Source organism: Tamandua tetradactyla, chromosome 2, assembly GCF_023851605.1.
Source record: "Tamandua tetradactyla isolate mTamTet1 chromosome 2, mTamTet1.pri, whole genome shotgun sequence".
Lineage (NCBI taxonomy): Eukaryota > Metazoa > Chordata > Mammalia > Pilosa > Myrmecophagidae > Tamandua > Tamandua tetradactyla.
In genome coordinates, this window is record NC_135328.1 from 2,979,420 (window position 1) to 2,996,252 (window position 16,833).

The following is a 16,833-nucleotide window of genomic DNA, read 5'->3' on the forward strand; positions in this document are numbered from 1 at the left end:
GTTTCATGCTAAAGCCCAGTTCGTTAAAAGTATTTGGCTAAACAGAATGCTGAATGACTATAGTTTTGAATTTCACCTCTGCTTTTCATTCGACCATAGGTAAATCAGCAGCCCTGCTGAATTTGAGTTCCTCGTCCATAATCAGAGATGATGGTCAGCTTTACCCCTCCTGATAATGGTTTGCAGAAAATGAGATGATACAAATTGTCAAAGATGTAAATAAGTTTCAAATTTAGGTATTTGCTGGCAGTAAATGTGATAAAATAAAAATATGGCAACCCCTATACAAAATCATATAATAAAGCTTGTTATCTTGTTGTCCAGGAAAAAAAAAGGCATGAACTGTTGACTCAGGCATATGGACGAATCTCAAAAAATACGCTGAGCAAAAAAACAAAGAGCACATATGGGTAGGCCATGGTGGCTCAGGAGGCAGAGTTCTTGCCTGCCATGCTGGAGACTCCGGTTCAATTCCTGGTGCCTGCCCATGAAAAAAAAAAGAGTACATATGGTATGGATCCATTTAAATGGAACTGTAGAAAAGATAAATCTAATCTACAGTGGTAAAAAAGAGATTTGTAGTTGCCTGAGGATGAGGGAGGGAGGAGATTCAGAAGCAGCACAAAGGAACTTTCAGGGATAATGAAAATATTCTCTACTATTATTGTGGTCATAATTACACAAGTGTATCATTTGCCAAAACTCACCAAAATGTATGCTTAAAATAGGTTTATTTGATTTTATGTGTAAGGTGTAAAATAAAATATATAAAATATATTGGGTACTCGGCAGAAAAAAAAAAGGCCATTTGGAGTCATTGAGGCATAATGGTTAAAAGGCAGAAGTAAATCATTCCTTCCCAATATGAAAAGATGCTCAACATCATTAGCTTTAATGGTGCAAATTAAAGTTACAATGACATACCACTTCACACCAGCTAAAATAATAGATACTATTTAAAAACTCAATGTAACAAGTCTTAGCTGTGAGAACAATAAAAACTGTCATAGGTTGTTAGTAGGAATATAAAATGGTGCAGTCACAGTGGAAAATATTTTGGGCCATTACTCAAAATGTTACACATTGAATTATATCACTTGGCAATTCAACTCCTAGCAAAATAATTGAAAGCAGGGAATGCAAACAGATATATGTACACCAATGTTTATGACAGCATTATTCACAATAGCCAAAAAAGCGACAGCACCCCAGAGGTTTTAGTTTCCTGGCTTCTAAAACAAATACAATGCAATGGATTAGCTTAAAGAAGGAGAACTTATTAGCTCATGGTTTTGAGGCTAGGAGAAGTTCAAAATTCAAGCATCAAGGTGATGCTTTCTCCCAGAAAACTGTGGTATTCCAGGGCTGGCTGCTAGCTATCCTAAGCCTTGGGCTTCTCTGTCACCTGGCAATGCACATGGCAGCCTCTCCTGGCCTCTCCCTTCTTTTCTGTTGACTTTCAGCTCTGGCTGTTCCTTCCCTGGTTTTCTAGCTGTCTGAACTTCATTCTGTTTCAAAAGACTCCAATAATAGGATTAAGACCTATTCTGATTGGGTTGGGCCACACCGTAACTAAAGTACCCTCAGGAAAAGGTCCTACTTACAATGGGCTCACAACCACAGAAATGGAGTCAGTTTAAGAACAAGTTTTTCGGGAAATACGTAAATCAATACCACCACAAGTATTCATCAACATACGACTAGATAAACAAAATTTGGTATATCCAGACAATGGAATATTATTCAGTCACAAAAAGAAGTAACATCTGATACATACTAAAACATGGATGAACCTTGAAGACGTCATGTTGAATGAAGTAAGCCAGACACAAAAGGACAAATACTGTCTGATTTTTCTTCCATGAAAGTCTGAGAATAAGCAAATTTATAGAGATAGAAAGAAGAATAGTGGTTACCAGGGATAGAGAGAGGGAGGAAATGGGGGGTTTTTGCTAAATGGGTATGAGTTTGGTTTGGGATGATGAAAACAGCCTGGAAATAGCGGTGAAAATTACACAGTATTATCAACGTATTTAACGTCAAAGAATTGCCCACATTGAGTGAACAGAGTGATTTTTATGTTATGTATATTTTATCATGATTAAAAATAAATACATGTAAAAAAAAATCAATGATCTATTTGTATGCTAAAAAATACAAAACACTATGAAAGAAATTAAAGAAGACCTAAGTACATCAGGACATTGTGTGTTCATGGATTAGAAGACCTATTTCTGTTAAAAGGTCAAACTACATAAAGCATATACAGATTCAGTGGAATCTCTGTCAAAATTCCAGCAGCCTTTCTGCAGATATGGAAAAACCAACTGTCAAATTCATATGGAACATCAAGGGGTCCCAAATAAACAAAACAATCTTGAAAAAGAACAAAGCTGGAAGTATCACACTGCCCAATTTCAAAACTTACTACAAAGCCACAGTACTCTAAATAGGGTGCTACTAATATATGGGTAGACATATAGACCAGTAGAAAAGAATTGAGGGTTGGGAATAAATCCACAGATTTATGGTCAACTGATTTTAGACAAAGGTTCTTTATATATTCGGAATATTAAACCCCTATCAGATAAATGATTTCCAAATCTTTTCTCCTATTGTGTAGGTTGTCTTTTCATTTTCTTGTCTTTTGATGCACAAAAATTTTTAATTTTTACAAGGTTCATTTTGTCTATTTTTCTTTTGTTGCTTGTACTTTTCATGTAAAATCTAAAAATCCATTGCCTACTACAAGCTCTCGAAGAGCTTTCTGTATGCTTTCTTGTAAAGGTTAGCTCTTATATTTAGATCATTGATTCATTTCAGATTAATTTTTGTACGTGGTATATAGAGGTTCACACTCATTATTTTGTATGTGGATTTTCAGTTGTCCCATTTGGTAACTTACTGTATTTGGAAGCAGTCAACTCTCAGCTTCTTTCAGCAAAGGAGTAAAAACTGTGGGATACAGTGTAGACAGGGAGACCATGAGGAGACTGTGTCCCAGAAGAAATAGTTAGTAGTACAATTACCATATTCTTTCATCAATTGTAGCAAATGTACCACACTAAGACAAAGTATTAACAATGGGGGGAGATATACGGGAACTCAGTACTTTATGCATGATTTTTCTTTAAACCAACATCTTCTCTAATAAAAATATAAATAAATATAATAATTGAATTTAGCAAGTGGTGGGATACGAGATCAACACACAAAAATCAGTAGCATTTCTATAAACAGGGAATGAATAATCTGAAAAAGAAATCAATGAAATATAGTCCATTTACAATAGCTGCTAAAAGAAAAAAATATCTAGGAATAAATTTCCCAATGATGTAAAGGGCTTGTACACTGTAAACTTCAAAACACTCCTGAAAGAAATGTAAAAACCTAAATAAATGGAAGAACATTCCATGTTCATGGATTGGAAGACCAGCTATTGCTTTCCCAAAATGATTTAAGGAATCAAGGCAATCCCAATCAAAATTTGAACAGCCTTCTTTGCAGAAATAGAAAAGTCAATCATCAAATTTATTTGGAAGGCTAAGGAGCCCCAAAAAGCCAAAACCATGTGAAAAAGAAGAACAAAGTTGCAGAACGCACACTTTCCAATTTCAAAACATTATAAAGCAACAGTAAGCAAAACAATGTGGTACTGGCACAGAGACAAATGAATAGATGAATGGAATAGAATTATGAGTTCAGAAATAAACCCTCACATGTATGGCCAACTGATTTCTGATAAGGGTGTCAAGGCCACTCAATGAGGCAAGAGTTTCTTCCACAAATGGTACTGGGAAAATTGGATATCCACACATATAAGAATGAATGTAGCTCCTTTGATGGAGGAAAAAAACAAAAAAAGAATGTAAATGGAACGTTTCCTTTTGCCACATGAAAAAATTAACTCTAAATGCATCAATGTCCTAAATATAAAGGCTGGAACTACAAAACTGTCAGAAAAAAAAACAAAGGGGAACACATTTTAGGACCTTGTATTAGGTAGTAGATTCTTAGACTTTACACCAAAAGCACAAGGAACAAAAGAAAAATAGATAAAATGGACTTCAACTAAATTAAAAACTTTGGGGCATCAAAGGAAATTATCAAGAAAACAAAAACACAGCTTACAGAATAGAAGAAAATATTTCAAAACCATATTTATGATAATGGTTAATATCCAGAACACATAAAGAACTACACCTTAATAACAAAAAGACAACCCAAGTAAAAATGGGCAAAGGCTTTCAAAAGACATTTTTCAAAATAAGATATACAAACAGCTAATACGTGCACGAAAAGGTATTCAACATCATTAGCCATTAGAGAAATACAAATCAAACCCACAATGAGATACTACATAATACCCACTAGAATGGCTATTACTTGAAAGAAAAAAAAGAGGAAATAAGTGTTGGAGAGGACGTGGGAAAAGATAACTTCGTACATTGTTGTGGAATGTAAAATGGTACAGCCACTGGAAAAAACCATTTGGTATTTCCTCTAAAGGTAAACACAGAACTACCAGATGATCCAGGAATCCCATTTCTAGACATATACCAAAAATAATTTAAAGCAGGGACTCAAACAGATATTTGTACACCAATGTACAATTGGTGGCGCTATGCACAATAGCCAAAAAGTGGAAGCAACCCAAGTGTTGCTTGGATAAATGGAAAAACAAAAATGTGGTGTATACATACAGTGTACGTGTGAAGCGTTAACATGCTACCATATTTCCGAACCTTAAAAACATGCTGAGTGAAATAAGTCAGACACAAAGGGACAGATACTGTATGATTCCAGTTACTTGAAATAGCGAGAATGTGCAAATGCAGAGACAAAGTAGATTCCAGGTGAAGGGCGTTAATGGGGACTGAATGCATAATGGGTGCAGCATTTCTGTCTGGGAGGATGGAATGTCTAATAATGGATGGTGAAGAGTGTAGCACGACATCGCAAAAGTGACTAACCCCTCTGAATTGTATTGGGAACGGATGAGATGGAACATTCATGCTGCAATTATGTTTCCACAATTAAAAAAAAGAGAGAAATAAACTAAAGAGACAATATCAATTTAATGTCATAGGCAATACTGGATTGTGTCTAATAACAGAGGAGAAAATGCCCCCAATATATTATTGGGATGCTTTATGTTAATGTTAAATTTTCTGAACTTGTAAACTTTATGTAAGGAGACAATAAGTGAAAATCCTTATTCTTAGGAAAAGCATTTGGATACATTAATTATCCCAGAGCATGATGTCTACAATCTATTCTCAAATGTTTAGAATGCACAGATAGATAGATAGATGGACTGATAGAATGATATGGCAAATATTGCAAAATTTTAAAATTTGATGGATCTTGGTATCTGTGGTGTTGGGGTTCTGTGTATTTTATATTATGATTGCAACCGTCTTGTAAGTTTGCAACTATTTTGGAATAAATAAAAGAAAGTAGATTACAGGACACCAGGAAGGGGGCTAGGATGGGGGGATGCCTTTCAGGGAAATGGACAGTTATTGCTTAATCAGTACAATGAGCGTTTCCATTTGCAGTGATGAAAATGTATGGGTAATGGATGTTGGCGATGGTAGCACATTATTGAGACTATACTGGAGACCACTGAATTAAACACTTGCAAGTGAATAAATGGGAAATTTTGAATTATGTATATATTACTACCACAAAAAATAAATACATGCGTATGTATGTATGCATGTATATATATATATATATATAGTTTGTACACATGCCCCGATACCTCTCCTCCACCAGTGGAAAAAACTTGACATCAAGTGAACTACCTTGTTCTGACATTTGTCTTCCTGGATCTGGACCCTTCCTACTTTCCCAACTTGATCACTGGAGAGTCCCACATTACCTGAATAATCTACTATCCTGGACTAATACGGACATTTTGTGGTCAGTAACAGAATCACTTTCCCCCATACTATAATACAGGGCTTCTCAAAACGTCAAGCACGCAGACAAATCGTCCGGGGCCTCGTTAAAAGATTCTAACTCAGGGTCAGGGTGGGGCCGGATCCTGCATTCCTAACAGGTGGACGAGCTGAGGCTCCAGCCGGTGGCGCACACCTGGAGTCGCCAGGCTGTCGAACACACCTGTTCTTTCACTTGTGGGACTTCGCAGCCGACGGACCTTGGCTATTACCAGCAACACAGCCCTTTGCTACTACGTTGCTCTGTGCTACTTTCTCCCTCGGAGGGGGCGCCCCTGCTTCCCTCACAGCGATGTTTCTTCAATGCGGACATCGGACAACCACCTTCCCAGCTGTTACCAAATCAACTTAGTTTTGTTTTGTTTTTTTCAACCAGAATTATTTCTCAGAGGAAATTTTATGGCATCATCGTAAACTAAAAACCAGAATCACTTGCCACAGTTAGATGACGCATAACAACAAACACCACGGAGCTGAGCTGAGCTAGGAAATCCTAAGTAGGCAATGCTTCCTCCCAAAGGCAAGATAATCCACTTAAGGGAATGAGCAAGACTTTCTCCTCCACAGTTACCAGCAAAGGAAAGAGGACTGAAAACTTTCTCACGGGTGCCCTTTAGCTACCACGCCGCAAGGCGCTGAGCGCGGAGCTTCCTGCACTGTGCTGGGTGACGCGGGCCGTTCCTACCGCCCGCCGGCCGCCGGGGACGCTCCCGCTGCAGCGCTCAGCCCCGCGCCGGGCCTGACGCCGAGGCAGCTGTCGGAGGAGAGGCCGAGCCCACGCCCGCGGCGATACGCGCCGGGGCACCCCACGCCCGCAGGGCGAAGGCGGCAGGTGCGCAGAAACCCGGGGCCCGCACGTACTGAGCTCCGGAGGTCTCTTCCCGGGGCCCCGGCAGCTCCTCACACGCCCGCCTCAGGACTGCGATCTCGGTCTCCAAGGCGCGGATCTCAGCCCACTCGGCCTCCATGCCGCCGCGCTGACACGAACGCCGGCCCTCGGCCTCCGGGGTTCGCAGCCCGCCCAGACTGACGCGCGCAGGCCGGGCGCTTCAAGGCTCGCGCGCGCTCCTAGCGCGGACCATCTCCGAAATTCGACAGGAGGGAAACGTGGCGTCCCCAACACAGCAACTAGAACCCACGCTCTCACAGTATCCCAGAGTCGGGGACGTTCCGACCTATGGTATCACAGCTGCTCCTAAGCGTCTCATATTTTTGCAATAGTTGATTCATTCCAACCCAAAGACCAAGGAGACCGTGGCCAACCCCGCGCTGCTGTCGCCTTGGAGCAACCCGGACGCATACGTCACTGAGGAGGAGCTTCCGGTACCCAGTGAATGGGAGCTAGTCTTTATTTTTCCTCCCCGCCCTCACTTCCGCCAACCAAGCCCTGGAGTTGATGGATGTGGCGGTAAACGGCTTCGGTAGGGATGAGGGGGTTTTGGTTTGGGCCCTTTTGCGGTCGTTGAGGGGGGACGTGGCGGAGGCATCAGGTAGTGTAAAGGAGGGAAAGGAAACGTAGAGCACGCGGTAACTGTGTGTGGTCACGGAACCGTAGGAGACGGGGTTGGAAATCGAGTAGGATGAAAGAGAACGCGCCACTTGAGGCTTGTGACTAGAAGCCAAGGGCCTGCGCGGCGTTGGTTTTAGAAATCGCGCGGAGGAATGGGTTTGGGGCTTGGGAAGTAACGCACAATTCGGCGTAGCCTTTCTCATCGGTATTTTGGGGGGTCTTCTCTGAGGAAGAAGGCTGAGTGGGTAGGTTGGCGGTGGGAGCGATCGTAGGGAGAGGTAGGCCGTGGCTCGCGCCCGGAGCACGCGCCCTGCTTTGAGTTTCTGGGCGCTGGTTTGGAAAAAGCTTTCCTGTTCCCTCCCACCCCCGACACCCAACAGCTCGCCGGGAGAAGGGGCAAAATAGTGTTAGGAATGCTGGGCTCTGAAATTAGACCCGGAATAGCATCCTGGCTCCACCGCTGATTTTCCCTGGAAATTTGGGAAAGTGACTTCGCTCTCCGATCCTTAGTTTGCTCATCTGAAAAAATGGGCATACGGCGAGTACGTTCGTGTGTGGGTTACATAAGAGGATGCGTGCGAAGTACTTAGTACGGTGCTTGCACATAGTAAATGCAAGTACAGAGTAAAACACTACTAACACAAATTTGTATTAGCCATAATTTTTCCAGTTGCTCTCCTTGTACTTTATACAGTACTTTGCCGACATTTCGATCCTTGTGACACAGTATTGTAATTGCTGCATTTGTTTACTTCTCACATGACTGGGTGCTCCAGGATGGAGACCTGTCTTACCATTTATCCTGTTACCTGCCACATAATGTTGTCAGTGTTTATGTAAATGAATAAAGGATAAATACCTAACAACACGAGAAGGTAAATGAGAGGAAGTAGGATGTAGTATTGTGGTTATTTAGGGGAGAAACATTTGCTGGTATCTTTGTATGTATGGGTGTAGGGTGCTGTTCTAAGGACTCTCCTGGACAATGTGGGGCTTGTACTGAATTTCCTGGAATAAAATTTAGGAGGAATACAACAGAAAGTGAAATACAGATCTGGAAACCAGTTTGGCATAGAAGGTTCAAGAAATGGAGTCATCTTTTGTTAGATTTAAGAAGAACTAAGTGGAGAAATTCTTTTTTTTCTCTACATACAGAATACTGTTTTTCCCATTAGAACACACTGAGTATATGCCTCGTCTCCATGAAAACCAACAAAGAAACAAAGCGCCTTTTTGTGGGCGGCCTTGGTCAGGCCATTTCCCAGGCAGACCTACAAAATCAGTTCAGCAGATTTGGAGAAGTTTCTGATGTGGAGATCATCACACGAAAAGATGACCAAGGTAAATTTATAATCTTTCACTTGATAGTTAAAGGCAGACTTTACTCAGATCAAGTATTATAAAATGAAGGAACCCCAGATTTCAGTGTTAGCTCTGTAAGCTGAAAGTGATGTGGTACAGTCTCCTCATCCCCATCTCCACCCCCACCTCATGCCATGGAGTTGTAAAGTATGTTGTGGAACTTGCCCAAAATTATATTTTTGAAATCAGAAGAAGTCTAAATTCCAAAACACATCTGATTTCTGGAATATATAACTTAGTGTTTGCAGAGCTAACTTTCTGACATTGACTGATTATGTGTCCTGTTAAGTACAATATCACTCACATGTAAACAATGTCTTTTTTTAACTGACGACTTTTTGTCTTATTCCTGTTGTAATAATCATGCTTAGAAAATGCAGTCTTTATATCCAGTGACAATAAATAAGGTTTTTCTTTGGAAGTGTACATTTCTAAGAGATTTCTTTTTAAATTTAGAAATTTAATCATTTTTACATTGTTCTCTGGGTAAGAGTTTAAATGTATATATATATATATATTTTTTTTTTTTTAAGGAAATCCCCAGAAAATCTTTGCATATGTCAACATCAGACTATCAGAAGCAGATCTGAAAAAATGTAAGCCCATCTTATGTTTTCTATACTGTTTGCCAGTTGATAATCTTTATGTAACCTGGGGAATTCCAGTATTCTACAGTCAACAGGTTTAGGTCCGTGCCATTTGGCTTCAGCAGACAGACAGTAGCACAGGATAGATATGTTAATACTGGTGTTCTCAAATATTTTGGAGAAGGGACCAGACTTTCATAGAAATTGCCTATAATGCATATTCTACTGGACATTATGCCACACTCTCCCACTCCACTGTGTTCATTTCTTAGGCAGCAGTTCAATCCTTGAAATGCTGTTGAGAGAGGGGCATTAGACTATGCCCTTGTAAGACTATATCAGGTCCTTGAAATCATGAAGTTTCTAACAGTAATGTTGGAGCTGAGGGCAGTGGCCTGCAGGGAAGGAGGTGGTGGAGATACTCCACACTGCCACTGATACGGTAATATAGTCTAATTATTTGGAGGCTGGAAATTCTAAAGACATTGAAAAGTAAATAAAGGGAACAAATTAATAGAGGAAGAGTGCAATCAGCCTTTGATATTTGGTATTACTTTATAAACAAATAGCAAACAAATGTTGATTTACAGTTTACACATTTACTTCATTCAAACCTTGTGTAACACTGTGAGAGAGGAAGGGTAAGGACGCTCCTCCCCTCCCAGCAGAGAGTGGATTAACAACTGTTCATCTGTAGCCGGTAAAGATGAGACATGAACCTTAGGCCATCTCTCTCCTGGTCTGTTTTCTTTCTTATAATCCCTTCACTGTGTCTTTATGATGAACGAGTCTATTTTTTTTTATACTAAAATATCAAGCGTATTTGGTACACTTGCCGTGTACATGAGTAATAATTCTTTACTTTATAGGTATGTCTGTTTTAAATAAAACAAAGTGGAAAGGTGGAACCCTACAAATTCAGCTGGCAAAAGAAAGCTTTTTGCACAGGTAAGATCTGTACATGGATTTAAACCCTGTTTCTAAATGTTATAAATAGTTTTATGTAGTCACTTAATTGATTTAAAATTATCAAGTGTTATATTACTTAGTACATTTTTAGTGAATTCAGGCATTACAAGTAAAGCTGAAATCCCTCTCAGCTCCAACTCCCTCCTACCCCAGTTCCTATGAAAAAAGATAATTCAAGGTATTTACATATATATATAAATCCATTAAAAATATACACTTATTTTATCTTTTTTTAACACAGCCTAGTGTTGAGAAATATTGGTTATATTTCCACACACAAAAAAATAAAGTTAAAAAAAAAGACGAAAGACTGTACAATTGTAAGGGGAAATTGAGTGGGCTATTGTGGTCTGTTTTCTCATGAGGAGGAGCTCAGGCATCTGGGAGCAGGTTGGGGGTGTAGGAGTGGACATCAGGGATTAGGACAACTGCAATGGGTCAGTCAGGAGGAGCAAAACCTCTGTTTTCTGTTATAATAGCACTGATGAAGCTATTTGCTGCTGTATAGGTCTGTAGTACTCAATTGCTTATAATAGGTGCTGGCCAAGTAAGTGAGGATATATTTATAAAATGGCATGTTATACAGGCATTAAAGTGATGTTTTCAAGGAAGTTGTAATGATAAGTTGAAAAGAAGAAATGCACTCTGCTGTACTTAAATATTCTCTGGATTGCATTTAAAAATGTATATATCTATATACAGAACGGAGTTGAAAACAATGGACAAAATATCATCAATGTGAGATATTAAATGCATTTGGTTCTCACATTTCTGTGTTTTCCATTTACTCTACAATGAAAATGTATTACTTGTATGTTCAGATTAAAGTATGAGCTGTCGCACTATTAACATTGTTTTTGCTTTATTCTGTTATTGAAAATTATAAACTTGTTTACTACATAGTGATCAATTAAGGTCCTTTGAAGGGAAATGCCATTTTGCATTGTTTGGTTATTTTAATTCTTTTATTTTGTTTTTTCTTTGATTCAGATTGTCCCAGGAGAGAGAAGAAGCAAAAGTAAAGACACAAAAGTCAACAACAGGCAACCCTTTTTTAAAAAAGACTGGAGTGCTGGATTTACATGTAAAAGCTGTGCCAGGAACAGAAGTACCAGGGCATAAAGTGAGTCTCCGTGGATAGGGAAGCTAGCTCAGGAACTGATACCTGTGACCACATTGTCATGGAGGTTATGCCTAAAGGCAGCTGATTTTTATCCCTTGTTCTGAAGCATTTAACACAATAGCAATTATGATTTTCAGTGTGTGTTTATAACACTTGAGTAAACACACTTCTCCACCATTTTACAGATAGAGAATTGAAACCCAAGTGGTGTTACAAGATATCATGGTAGTGAGGACCCCCTAGTTTGCCCCTTTATTTTTTAAAGATCATGTGGAAAACGCATTAGTGTCGTACCTTTGTTATAACTGATGAGATAATATTACTGTAATTGCTATTAATCATAGTACACAGTTTACATTGGGGTCCACTGTTTGTGTTGTATGAGCCCATGGTTGTTTTTGTTATTACTGTTAATAGTTTTTATCCTAGCAACTTATACACCATATAAAATTTCTCTTTTTCACCACATTCAGACATGTAATTCAGTGGTGTTAATTACATTCACAGTGTTACGGTACCATAACCACCATCCATTACCAAAACTTTTCCATCACCCCAAACAGAAACTGCACCAATTAATAATTAGCTCCCTATTTCCTAACCCCACCCCACCCCCTGGTAGTATGTATTCTAGTTTCTAAAACTCTGCCTTTTTAATGGCTGGTGTTATTCGTGTAGCATCCTACATGGTTTTTATGGAATTGCAGGCTGTCTCTATTTTCCTTCTTTCTTTTTACACTTTTTCTCTTTGAGAACTCTTGTTTCAATTCAGAAAACTAAACACAACAGTAATCATGGCCCTCTCTGAATTCTTTCTTTGTTTTTAAAGATTTATATCTAGGTAGGGTGGTTATTAAAATCTTTTCCATTTGTAACACATATAGTAAGTATGTTCTTTAATTTTTTTTTTTTTTTTAGAATTGGGTTGTGAGTAAATTTGGAAGAATCTTACCTGTCCTACACCTTAAGAATCAACTTAAACGTAAAATATCCTTTGTGTTTGATCTTTCATAATAATTATTATCTACCACTGTGACAGATACTTTCAAAAATTTACTTCATACCTTTAGAATTTCAGTACCTCTGTCAGCAAATCTTTAGGTATTCATTTTGCAGCTTCTGTATTCCCAGTTTCTAGGCAAGAAGAGACCACACACTTACATGTATAAAACAGTTGCAGAATAAAGTGAAAATATAATGAGATTTCATATGATTAAGTAATACAAATTATGAGTGCCAAAGAAGCAGTTGCATTTATTTATTTAGCCATGCCTCCTCTTGTTCTGTATGGGTTCAAAGCCATTGGTAAAGCAGCTAAAGAAGGGTGAGAAAACAATGTGCTATCACTAAAGAAGGCTCTCTGAAAGCCTTATGAACGTTGGTTCATAAAGAATTGAGCTAGGTTTTGAATTCATAGAGAAAGGGTGGGAAGAAGTCCGGGAAAGAGGAAAATAGTAAATAAAAACATGTAGACAGAAAAGAGAATGGTGGGTGGGGAAATAGTAAAGAACCCAGGATGACCAAATCAAGTCATGCCTGTTACCTTGCATAAACAAGGTCTTATTATATAAGTCTAAAATCTGGGATTATGAACTTGCAAGCAGAGGGTGCATCTTTGTGTATCTTTTGCTCTTAACCCTGTATAAAAGTTAGGGGAGCAAAGCCATCAAGATGTTTCAAATAGAGGGAATATAATGCATGCAGTTGGTTAAAGAGGAACAAAAAGCTCGTGGCCAGATTGCCCAAAGATTAATAAGTACAGCAAACCTGCTACCATCCTTGGGGTTAGAGAAGTGAAAAAGTGGTGTTCCTCAGAGCTTCCAGTTTCTGTACCATTGAGGCTGCCACTAGGATCAAAGCCCTAGCAGCTTGGGAAATAGTGATTTCTTTCTTCCTCTCCGTCTTCCAGTTTCCCACCAGTGGCAGCCTCTGACGCAGAGCAGAGGGTACTGATGGACTGTGGAACCAAGGGACAGTAGGTACTGTATAGCATACCTCACATATAACTACTACTAAGTAGTTATTAAGTGAAAAAGGCACATTTCAAGAGAGATAGCCTAAAGCAATTTATACCTGCCCATTCATATATTTTAGGAAATCAACAAATGCCAGTTATCCTCATAACACACTGACATTGACTAGAATCTTTCTGAATAATGTCAGCAACACAGCTGGTCTGGTAAAAATGTATTAGCTCCTAATAAAGACCTATAAAATGTTTTGCAATGAGTAAGTAGAATATGAAATGGGCTTCCTTGAGCTAAGAAAATCAGGAGATGTAGTATGACTCAGTATTGAGAAGACAAGAATGACCTAAAGAATTTGAGAAGAAAGGACATGAGTTGTATAGCTGTATCGTTCTGGTCCCCTCTAGACTCTACAATAGCAGCTGAATGGGTGAGTTTCTTCGATTTACAGGAAACACAGTCCTGGAGCCTGTGTACCTAGAGTATAATCTGAATAGGTTTGTTACGTATGTTCCATTTCTTCCAACTAATAGTGGTGCTTGGTTTCAGTTTGAAACATGTCATAGAAATCATCTTGTGAAGTCCTCGTTTTTGTTGAATAGAAAACAGGGTAACACAAGGTAAGTGACTTGCCCAATATGAAATAGTATTTCTTTTGTTTTACCAGATTGATAGGTTTTTCTAAAACCTAGTGCTTTTGTTTCATTCCTTGACCTTGGGTAACATTGTGAAATATGATCCATCAAAATACTGCCATAACCTGAAGAAGATAGGGGAGGATTTCACAAATACCACTCCTATAACTAACCTCATTTGGGAATTGGAAGGAGGCAATGATCCTATGAGTAAGAAGCGGCGAGGAGAGTTCTCTGACTTTCACTGCCCTTCCAAGAAGATAATGCAAGTGCAGTGTGAAGAAGGTTCCTCTGGGTCACTGGCTATAAGTCCAAGACACAGTTGGGTAATGCACAGTCCACACTTAAAGCAGCAACAGGTTGCACAAAAAACATCTTGTGACTTAATTATTCCTAAATCACATCCTGATTATTCTGACAGTCGGCAACCTGGAAATGTTTTTTTTCCGATTTCTGGCTTGAACCCTGCGAGGAACAGAAATAGCATGTCTGATGATAGCATAGATTCTGAAGATGAATTAAGAGCAACGATTACAAGAGAGGAAACTTTACAAAGAACTATGTGGTCCTCAGTAAAGGAATCTGAAAAAGACCCCTTTGAAGTTGTAAGGGATGATTTCAGATCAGGGGTTCACAAAGTTCATTCTTTAACAAGTTTAGATATCAAAAATAATGTCTCATGCCACATGAGTGGTGATAATGTTACAGAAAATGATTGTGGCTATGATTCAGGAGACACAGATGAAATTATTGCAATGAAAAAAAATGTTGGTAAGGTCAAAAGCAGTACAGAATTTTCACAAATGGGAAAATCTATCCTTGAGAAAACTTCTTTGAAAAATAGAAAAAACTGTGATTTTTCTGATCATTCTGTTAAAATACAGAAAACAAACAATGTAGAGTTAGCAGTCCGTGATGGAGTTAAATCTTTTAATGGTAAAACTCCATCTGACTCCAGTAGCAGTGAAGATGCCAATTCTGTATCAGAATTAACTGAGTCTGAAGGAGATGAGCACTATAACACCATGATGAAAAACTGTTTGCATGTGAATCTCACTTTAGCTGATTTGGAACAATTGGCTTGTGGTGAGCTAGAGGTTCCAAAAGAAAACTCTGAGAATGGTAGCCAGGAAACCACCACCCACCGCCAATCTGGCAGGACCTCCAAGAGCCCCAAGACTCCCAACCATCTCCACAAAGGCAAACAGTGCATTCATCCTGAGGAAATTGTTGCTTCCCTTTTAGAAGAAAAAACAAACATCAGCAATAAACAGAAACCTAAGGAAAGCAACTTAAAGCCAAAATTCCAGGCTTTCAAGGGAATAGGTTCCCTCTATGAAAAGGAATCTGTTAATAAATCTTTGAAAAAGGGAGTTGCCTGTAATAATATTCATAATGATCAGAACCCCTTGAAACTTGAGGGTCCCAGTAGTATTTCCATGGAAAAGGAGTCCTCATGTGCTAATAGCTCATCGAGAGAACTGACTCAGTGCCAACAGGCAAAGAAGGCAAATGGCTCAACTCTTATTCAGCCTCAAAAAAGACAATCCGCTTTGGCAAGCCAGGATCACAAGGTAGTATCTCCTAGTAGTTCAGAAAAGGCAAGTAGAAGCCCTATTTCTACTCTATTGCCATTAAAAGGTAAGAAATCTTTAGGTCTTTGTACAAAGTCTCACAAGACAGATTTTGATAAAGATGGTCACCATAACACCATAAAGACTGAAGAAGGTTCAGAGGATGAGGGGACTGATAGAGGCAGCCTCAGGTCTCCTGAGAAGTCACCAAAGGTCTCTTCCAAGAAAAATAGACGTGGTGGTATGTTCAGTACAAATACTCAGGAAGGCAAAACTGATTTCCTTCTTTGTATTAGTAATTCATCAGATGATACCGCTAAGGATAAGCATGCTCAAGATAATGAGAAGCGGTTGGCCGCCTTAGAGGCAAGGCAGAAAGCAAAAGAAATACAAAAGAAGCTGGTTCACGATGCTCTGGCAAATTTGGTGAGTACATTTTAAATCTATGGACTTGACATGCATTCTCTCAAGTCCAGTTTTTCCTTTCACATGAAGGGAGACTTGATTGTCATCTTAGCCTGTACCCGTTTTTGTGGTTTGTACCCTCGAGTCACAAGCTTTTATCACCATATACCTGCCAAATGCTAATCTTCAGTATATCCTGAAAGAAGTATGATTAAATTTCGTTTACTAAAAACATTTTAAATTTGCTTTTATCTATCTAAAGTCTTTTTTTCATAAGTTTTTTCTTTGAGAAGCTTCAACTAGCATAATTGATATGTTTTAATATGTCTGATTTTGTGTATAAATCACTTTATAAAGACAAAGAAATCTTGCCAAGATTTACTATACTGTATCTTCAACAATTAAATATCAAGAAGTTGCAGGCTTATATACTAAGTGCTAGATTTTTAAAACATTCTCCCTGCCTCTCATGTGGTTGATTAGCATATAATAGGAAGGGAAGATAGTCACAAACAGAATATGCCAATAGGAGAAACAACGGGTCAGTCTGGAGGACCAACAGGGGAGTCTTCCTGAGTCTAGTATGAAAGGATGAGTGGGAATTGGGGCAGATGTCAGAAGGGTATAGAGGAAGAGGCAAGGCCTTTCAAGTAAAGGAGGCCATTTGGATGAAAGTGAGTTTTTTCAGATCAGTATGACTGAAATTTGTAAAGTGCATGCTGGCAAGAAAAAATG

General features: G+C 38.9%; 2 protein-coding genes across 13 annotated transcripts in view; one reads left to right on the plus strand and one right to left on the minus strand.

Moving 5' to 3' along the window:
* Positions 1-16,833, minus strand: part of CENPP (centromere protein P) — a 387,615-nt gene that overhangs the window by 343,620 nt on the left and 27,162 nt on the right. For 3 of the 5 annotated variants that reach the window (XM_077138855.1, XM_077138872.1, XM_077138863.1), the window contains one exon: positions 12,582-12,651. Coding sequence is in view for 2 of the 5 variants with exons in the window: in XM_077138878.1 (XP_076994993.1) it covers positions 6,828-6,934 (107 nt within the window). In the remaining 3 variants the exon portion in view is untranslated. Of the gene's footprint in view, positions 1-6,827; positions 7,251-12,581; positions 12,652-16,833 lie in introns of those variants that run through there. The other 2 variants (XM_077138878.1, XM_077138845.1) reach the window with 1 other exon arrangement.
* The window catches only part of NOL8 (nucleolar protein 8), a 30,820-nt gene continuing 21,244 nt past the window's right edge, over positions 7,258-16,833 (plus strand). For 3 of the 8 annotated variants that reach the window (XM_077138711.1, XM_077138724.1, XM_077138737.1), the window contains exons 1-7: positions 7,258-7,387; positions 8,632-8,817; positions 9,372-9,434; positions 10,295-10,373; positions 11,385-11,517; positions 12,436-12,504; positions 14,209-16,119. In XM_077138711.1, the coding sequence (XP_076994826.1) occupies positions 8,679-8,817; positions 9,372-9,434; positions 10,295-10,373; positions 11,385-11,517; positions 12,436-12,504; positions 14,209-16,119 (2,394 nt within the window). In that variant the 5' untranslated portion in view covers positions 7,258-7,387; positions 8,632-8,678. Of the gene's footprint in view, positions 7,388-7,443; positions 7,722-8,631; positions 8,818-9,371; positions 9,435-10,294; positions 10,374-11,384; positions 11,518-12,435; positions 12,505-14,208; positions 16,120-16,833 lie in introns of those variants that run through there. The other 5 variants (XM_077138720.1, XM_077138722.1, XM_077138716.1 and 2 more) reach the window with 5 other exon arrangements.